This window comes from Crocuta crocuta, unplaced genomic scaffold, assembly GCF_008692635.1.
Source record: "Crocuta crocuta isolate KB4526 unplaced genomic scaffold, BGI_CrCroc_1.0 scaffold1468, whole genome shotgun sequence".
In the NCBI taxonomy this organism is placed as follows: Eukaryota; Metazoa; Chordata; class Mammalia; order Carnivora; family Hyaenidae; genus Crocuta; species Crocuta crocuta.
The window spans coordinates 381,689-390,688 of record NW_027531991.1 but is presented as its reverse complement, the minus strand read 5'-3'; the positions used below and the strand labels follow the sequence as shown (position 1 = coordinate 390,688).

Here is a 9,000-nt window from a genome sequence, read left to right as displayed (position 1 = left end):
AAAGAAACCAGGCTCCAAAATAACTATTAATTTCTACTATGAAGAATTTCAATTCATTTCATTTGAATTGCCACAGATTCTGAATTAGTAGGTGTGAATTACTAACGCTGAATAGCGTTATCAGTTTTGAAGCACTGCAAAGAATTTAGAACCCAAGCACCCCTGAAATACAATAAAAAAGGCAATAAAAAGTTTTTGACCTAGAATTTTATTATGTAAACAACTTCAAAAGTGATAAGTTACCTGTGATCACTGAAAAAGGATACTGCTTCCTTTTAACATAAAATATATTCTACCAAAACATATCAGACCTTCACCTCAGCCTTAGAAGAAATATTATGTTAAAAAAAATCAAAACATTAGGAGGTCAGCTGAAATTAAAAGCAGTGTTAACGGTGGCTATTAAAATTCTGGAGACAGAAGGAGAACTCTCCCCTGCTACCACCGACACAGTTTCCAGAGGTCTGGTCTGGCAAGACAATTCACCACACTGCCATGTCTTCGGCGAAAAAAAGCAAACAGTTTTAAGGTAAAAGTTTCCCCTCAACCTACAGAAGAAGGCAGAGAGGAAAAATTGAGAACCAACAACTCTTCATCCTTTGGGCATCAGTTTCCCCTCTGAGAACTCTTCCATGTGATGCGCTCTCGACCACCCAAAACGTACACCTGTGCACAGACACACAAAATGCTGTCTACAACCTCAGGGGACTCAGACCTCCCCTGAGTTCTACCTGGGTTGAATGAAGCTCTCCTATGACCATCTGAGCAAAGGAGAACTTCAAACTCTACAGTTTCATGTGTCCAAAAGATCATTTTCCTTCCTTCCTTCCTTTTGTATAACGTCCTTTACAGTCTAACTGCCTCTCTCTTCCTCTAACACGATGGGGCGTGTTAGAAAGGAAGGGGACTTTCCTATCGTTCGTGGCTCTCTTTGAGACCAGAGATCTACAAACATTTTTTCCAAAAAGGGCCAGAATGTATGTATTTTAAGCCCTATGGGTCATTTACTTTCTGTGGTAACTACTCAACTCTGCTGCTGTAGCCTAACACAAATGGGGGCCCAATANGAACAGATTCAACAACTCCATAAGGAAGCAAACAGACAAATACAATTAAAGATCTAAGTAAAAAAAGAAATTGAGGGAGAATGTCTGTCATTGCAGAAGAGAAAAGATTTCTTTAAAAAAAAAAACAGTATACAGAGAGGAATAAATCAAATTATTTGGCATTAAAAAAAAAAAAGAAACTTGTACACATTCAAAGACCACACGTAAAGGTGAAGGACAAGCCACAGACTAGATATCTGCAACACAGATGACCAAACAAGGACTAGCCTTTTAATTCCTAAGAAGCAGCAAAGAACAAAAAGAAACAGAAATAAAACAAAAATAAAAACAGAGAGAAACAAAAAGAAACAGGAGGGAGGAGGGGATATATACACATAGGCATATCAGAGAAGTGAAGAGTTAAAACAAATGGAAAGACGCTCAACTTCATTAATACTTAAGGAAATGCAAATTAAGATCATAAAGAGATGCCATTTCACACTTATGTGGCAAAAAATAAAAACTTCAGAAAATAACAAGTGCCGATGAGGATGTGGAACACTAAAGATCAAGTTTAGAAGTTTGTAGTGAGTTGAAAATCCCTGGACAGGAAAAAAACCAACAAATTCAAAGAGACAAGACTGTATGTCAAAATCATTTCCAGTTCTCTTCAGGCTCACCTCAGATACTTTGACTAAGCAAGGCTGGTTTTGTGACCGCCCCCTCTCCACCGCCGGACACAGATATGAATTTAGCTATTTGAAAGAATTAGCTTGCCATGATAAATTAAATGACTGTTGTTAGCAATCGAAGGTCACACACTGCTTGTGGCTGGGGAGATCTCACTCTTAGTAATACAGGACAGACACTCGCGCCTGTGGGGCACTGCACCACAGCACTGTTCATCAAGGGAAAAAAACCTAAAGGGACAACTTGGCAACCTGAAAACATGGACAGTGGGAGAACAAAAAATACACTGGGCTATATTTATTCACTGAAATATTATACAAGTGGTAACATGAATAAATGAAATCTAAAAAATGCATCAATATGGATATAATTTAAAAGTGGAATATAGACTAGGGTTTTTCCCCTACTTTTTTTTTTCCCCTCTACATTTTTTGGGGGAGAAGCTGCAAAAAAATGATGTATAGCATGACACATAAATGGTAAAAACCCTTTAATGCACCACTGGTATAGATAAAGGTTTGTTGTAAAAGCAAAACACCATGGGCAAAAAAGGGTAAAAACCAACCCTTAGAAAGCAGTTACCTCTGAAGAAGAGAAAAGAATGAGAGAGGGTGGGAAGGAACCAGTCTTCAAATGTTTCTGTAGTATTTTACTGCTTTTTAAAAAAACTACACTTCTTAAGAAAAAGACTAGAAAAGTGAAACTTTTGCTTATTTCCAGATAAAGATGAGAGTCTCCCATAGCACTTAATTATGAGATTCTCCATTCATTCTCTTTCTCCATGGACACCAATAGAGGCGACAGCCCTCTGGCCCAGAGGCCATTCCAAAGGGCTGCTGACTGGCGCTACCACATCACCAAAAGGCTGTCAGGAAGGCTTGCCCAGAGCGCAATGTTTTCATGAAATGATCCGGATACATATTCTAAATGCACAAATTTCAGCTCCGAACACCAGTGAGACATAGGCAACTACAACCGGGTGGCAAGAACTCGTGTCAGCCTAGCAGATGAGAAACGGAAAACACACGGGCTCTATACCCAAACATGAGAGCATTCGTTCGCTTTAAAATGCAACCAGAAATCCAGACCAAAAATTGTTTTATCAAGAGCACAGAAATAACAGAGTGCAGAAATAAAACAATACCAACATCAGCAAGTACTAATTATTCCATAAAGACAAATATTATCAGTACACTAAAGATTATGCAATGAATATGCTTTTAAGTATGGAGTAAGTTTAAAATCCCTTTTTCAAAAAACCCAAAGAGGCAAAATTATGTATCAAAATCATTTCAATTCTCTTTGGATTAGCCAGATACTGTGACTGAGTCATGTATCGTAGCCTCATGGCCACATGTATGAATTTAGTTATGTGACAGAAGAATTTGCTTGCTAGGATACATTCAATGATTGTTCTTATCAATAAAAACTCAGAATTCAAAAAAATCATTTTAAACACAATATACTATTACAATCCTTTGGTACAGTGTTAGCCTTTATCAGTTTCAAAATTAATCAAAGCTGAAACTTGGACAGATTTGTGTCACTACATGGCCTTCACTATTGTTCACAGAATAAAAACTCTTAATTGATTAATGATCTCAGGGTGTCTATCGCCATCTAGTGAACAATCACTTCAATTACCACACCAGTCACTTGACAACCGTTGTCTTGACTGGCTTGAAATCTATGTCCACCCGGTGCTATCAACCTGCCCAGTATCTTTTTTTTATGTCTCTCTATACATGGAGAACAAACACAAATACAGGTGATATTTATCCTGATTCACTTCTGAGCGTCTATAAACTAAGTTTCCACATTACTTCTCTGAAAACACTAACTCCATTATTTTTAAATAACTTGCACGCTATGAGGTCCCTCATACAATTCTTTAACCATTAACTAATTCCTCTACCACTGAGCAATTAAAAATCATAGAAGAGTTTAAGTGTGAAAGATCACACCTGGGCAAAGACAATATTGATGTCCATTTGACACAACTATTAGCATTTTGATTATAAACCTGTTAATAAAAGTACAATTACTAATTACGCTGAGTACTCTAGCAGTCATAATACATTTGATTACAGAAATTATTAGGTCACCAGAGCCAAACCTGCATGATTCCAACAAAACTAAGCACACACAAAATAGAGCTAAAAACAAGAAGGGAGGAGGGCTTACAGTTTCCCCAGACTGTATATTAATCCATATTCAAATGTAGAATTTTATAATCTTTTACGATGGCATGCTACCAGGTTTCCTTATTCATTTCCACTTGAACCTTAATTTATCCTACAAGGACTTGAAAAACAAACAACTTCTAAGATCTTGAAGTTACTGTGTTATTTCATCCACTCCATCTCCTTACAAAAAAGACAGCTGTGATAAGTCATAAAGGTATTCCAAAATTTCAGCCAACTGACTCTCATTTTATACCTCACCCTTCCTACCTCTTTAATAATCAAGAAATGTTTGAAATCACAAAGGCCTAACAGTATATACGGAAAATGCTAGTAAACCCCAAGACTGATTACCAAAGAGATTATTTCCATCCACCAGTACTAAGAATTATCACCAATACTTTATCAGTTTTATTTTAAGAAATAATTTCTGTAGGTGGCTTTGAATCTTCTTCTAGAATAAGATTTCCAAGGAGCAAATGTATAATTATTATTTCTCATTAACCTCCCATTACTTTCAAGGCCGACTTTCTGTAGTTATATTTTTTTATTTGTGGGAAGGAGCAAAGGGGAAAGCGACAAGGGGAAAGTAGAAACCAAGAATTTAAATCACATACAATTATTTCTAGATTTGTTTGAAACGCTTTGTTTCTTAGTGGAGAGAGTAAAGGGTTTTTTTAATAGTTTATTAAGATTTGTTACTGCTGTATTTTATACAACAGCAAAATTAAAACAGAGTTTAAATACCCTATTAAAGATCAAGCTAAACAAAAATATTGCCCTTAAAGTACAATGGATTAGGGGAGTGGGGGAGATCGCTGGACAAATTTGGGGCTTATCATTATCAACAGTGCCCTTTTAAGCTTGTGGATTTCTGAGCCAATGCAGAAAATGTAACAACAGGGATTTCCCAACAGCAAGAGGCACTCTCCAAGGGAGTAAATTGTCAACTATTGCCTCTCGTGAGAAACTTAAGAGTAACCTTGATCCAATCTCAATAGTCAACCCATGTATTATCACCCAGTTGGGGCAAAGTGAGTGCATTTCCTAATACAAAAATAAGATGGTATTCTATCAGAAGCCACTGGATATATACACAGAAATAAAATTTAAATAATTTTAAAGTAAACTTAGCCTAAGAAACTGAAAACATCCTTCCCTCACTTCAACTACCCCCTGAAATACCTGTATCTTCCCATGTAAAAAGGGCCTATATCTTGAGATGAGTATCAAAAAAGATGGCCTTCGAGGAATATAAACAGAAGCACAGACATGAAAGACATCATGAGATGGGGTAGGCAACACTACTGCAGCAGAAGCCATATAATCAGGAAAATATGGATTCCAATTCAAAAGAGTCACTTGTTAATGCTTCGTCTTTGAGTCTTAGCTTCCTCATCTGCAAAATGGGAATGTTATTAGCCATACCAATGGATTCTTGTAGAGTTTTAGATAAATAATTCATCTGGAAGCTCCTCATATATTCCTTGTGTTTAATACACGTTTTGCCCTTCCTCACTGTGCCCTGAGCCAAGTCTGTGAGATAGGACTGTCAACACAAGAGCAGCTCTGAACATCTTGTCTGTTTCATGCCAGCTAGATCTCCACTGACCAATACAGGAGCCACTACCCACATGTGGATGATTAAAGTTAAATCAATTTTAATTACAATTAAATAAAACTCAAAATCCAGTTCCTAAGGAAGTTGACACCGCCTGATATCAAATGCTCATTTGCCACTTGGGCTAGTGGTCGACTGTATTATAAACCATAGATGGAGAACATTTTCATCATCTCAAGATTTATACCGGACAGTGCTGGTCTAGACTCTAAAGCAAGGGTCAGGAAATCTGTTTTCTGAAAAGAGCCAGANCTACCTCTGTAATGTAAAAGCAGCCACAAACAAAACATAAACAAATAAGTGTGGCTGTGTTCCAGTAAAACTTTACTTACAAAAATAGATGGCAGGCTGGATTTAGCCCATGGGCCATAGTTTTAACAACCTAGAGCCTTCCACTCATAACCACGAACTAACTACCTCCTCCTTAAGACTAAGTAGTCTCTTTTAAATATGGAGAACAAACAGAGGGTTGCTGGAGGGGTTGTGGGAAGGGGGTAGGGCTAAAGGGGTAAGGGGCATTAAGGAATCTACTCCTGANAATAAATAAATTACTGAAGTGAAATGGAATTTAATATTTAACATAACTATTCTTTTACAAATTAAGAAAAACCCACACATGTGGGGCTAAAGCAAGTGAGGCTTATATTGTCACAAAGTGACAGTATCAAATCTGTTTCATATCTGGCTCATCTTTCTAAAGCCAGTAACTCTCAATCCCTAACTCCACTCCTCATCTATTCCTGGAATTGTAGACTTCTATATCCAGCTGCCTACTTAACATGCCTAGAGATCTATTACAAATCTCAAAGCCAAAACACTATTCTTAATCCCTCTCTCCCAAATTTCTCTACATTTTATATGTATATAACTGTGTGTGTGTGTATGCGCGCGCGCGAATGCTTGTTTAAATTTTAGTTAACACACAGTGCGCAATACTGGTATACAGAGTAGAATTCAGTGATTTATCACTTACCTACAACATCCAGGGCTCATCACAAGTGTCCTCCTTAGTGCCCATGGCCCATCTAGCCCATCTCCCACCCTCCCTGTTCTCTACTGTTAAGACTCTCTTGTGGTTTGCTTCCCTCTTGCAGATTTCTCCAGTTTAGTAAATGGCTCTATAAGCTAATCAGCCAAAGGGTGAAAATGGAGGCATTCTCCTTGATCTTTTCCTTTGCCCTGTACTCCAACCGAATGTATCAGCATACACACGTGCTCCCTTATATCACTTTGCTGTCATTCCTGTTACCTACTAAAGAAATCTTCTCCGACCAATTTAAACTAGCCATCTTAACATTAATTAAACTAGCCCATCACCCTGTTTTAATTATCAGCACAGCACTGATTTCTACCATATTCTCTTATTTTTTATGTTTGTTTATTCACTTATTTACAAGTCTCTTTTCCTTCCCAACTACGGTCTCTCCATCCCAAGTCCCCACTACATGCCACTCTACACCCCTCGCTCTAGGTAGAATGTGACTCACATTCTGCTCACTCACCTTTTATGTCTTGTTCAACAGTCTTCCCCCTTAACAATGTCTGGTACAGAGTAGACACTCAATAAATACTTTGTCAATGGATGAATGAACGGATCCTTACTTATAAACCTATCTATATTGAATCTGTCCTAAGAAAGGGGCATTTGAAGCTGTTTAACTAGGCAACAAACTGGGTTCTCCCACACTGGAACATGTATAGTTAAAAAAAAAAATCTCTCATCTTTAGAGATATGATTGTTATACCATTTACCTCCCTTCCTTTGTACGTCACCAAAGCAGCCAGTGGTTTGGCGTAAAATCTGCTGTAGGAAAATCCCAGGCAGCCATACATACTGTTTGCTGTGAGCTTCAAAGCCTTCTGTCGAATGTCATACTGCAGGCCACACAAGGACAAAAGACAAACAACAATATCTGCAGATGCTTAATCATTACATTAGATGCCTTTCTAGATCACCAATGACAATGAAAAACCCTCCATGTCCCTGAACAAAAAAAGAACTCTTAACACACTCAGCCCATCCTCCCAGATGCACGATTCCCTGACCTTCTGGAAATAAGCAAACACAAACACAGACTCCAAAGCTCCCAGAAGTGAGAAGGATTTGGTCCAGATATGGCTTTGCAGATAGATCTGTCTTCCATTCTGAGGCATTCTAGTGTTTGTGAATGGTTTCCTGCCCACAAATTTAAAATAAGCCCATAGAATTGCAAACAGCATCATCTTTAAAACACTCCTAATCAAATTCTAAAAGCAGAGACTGTCACTCAAATGTCTCTCAGTGAAAAAATATACCTGAAGAACCAGGTCTGGACTTAAATCTTGCTGTTTCATTAGTTGTTTGACTTGTTTTCTCCTCTCTACCAGCTTCCGGATCTCTCTGGGCAAAATGCCCATTTCTAAGTTTGGGTCTGGCAGCTCAGGAATCTGTTCTTGTTCTCCATCCTGATGAAGATACAACAGAAATTTCAGGCCAATCAAACTTTTGTAAAACAATTTTCAAAAATAATATTTGTGGGCAATTTATGCAATGATCACATCTTGAAAAGCTACTTTCTTGCCTAAGTATAGGCCAACAGCACGTGGGTGGCAGAAACAAAAGCTGAGAACAAGTCCACGCCGCCCTCTTCTCCCACTTCCAACAGCCTTGTTCCCAGTATCTCCACCTCTCTCATTACTGACAAACGTAGATATCATTTAAAGGGATCAATTTCTATATATATTCCTCTCTTCCCTTCAAAAAGATTGGGGAGCAACATGTGTGGGGAAATTCTTTTGAAAAGAAGCATTGAGACCTCTAGGATTTACTGGGGGAAGGGGGAAGCAGCCCAACTACTTGTTTTAAATCATACGCACTCCCAAACAAAATGCCATAACACTCTTACAACTATGGAGAATCATGGTAATTACTGTGTTTTATTTTATTTTTAATATTTTTATTTATTTCTAGAGGAGAGAGAGAGAGAGAGAGAGAGAGACAGCGTGAGCAGGGGAGGGTCAGAGAAAGAGGGCGACAGACTCTGAAATAGGCTCCAGGCTCTGAGCTGGCAGTCAGCACAGAGCCCGACGCGGGGCTCGAACCCACGAACCGCGAGATCATGACCTAAGCGAAAGTCAGACGCTTAACCGACTAAGCCACCCAGGCGCCCCTGTAATTACTGTATTTTAGACTACGAACTAGAACCCCAAATACTAAATCAACAATTTCCTTTAGGAATTTGGAACATATATTTAAATAGGCCATGAAATTTCTGAAAATTAATATATACATGTTCCTTAGCATTTATGTAAGGCCTTTTATCTGTAAGTTGCTTTGCAATTGGTGAAAGAATAGCAACATTTTAGAATCGTCACCAGCAGTCTTCTTACATGAAAATTTACAGCAAGAAAAAGCAAGGAAAGCATTAGATCATTTTTCTGAAGCTTCCATTAATTCTATTAACAGGCTGCAAAGAAAAGC

The 9,000-nt window shown here is 38.1% G+C and overlaps 1 protein-coding gene across 1 annotated transcript in view; it reads right to left on the bottom strand.

Moving 5' to 3' along the window:
* Positions 1-9,000, bottom strand: part of POLA1 (DNA polymerase alpha 1, catalytic subunit) — a 297,019-nt gene that overhangs the window by 230,750 nt on the left and 57,269 nt on the right. Inside the window, 2 exon segments of the mRNA XM_077775065.1 lie at positions 7,293-7,415; positions 7,836-7,985. Of these exon segments, the coding sequence (XP_077631191.1) occupies positions 7,293-7,415; positions 7,836-7,985 (273 nt within the window).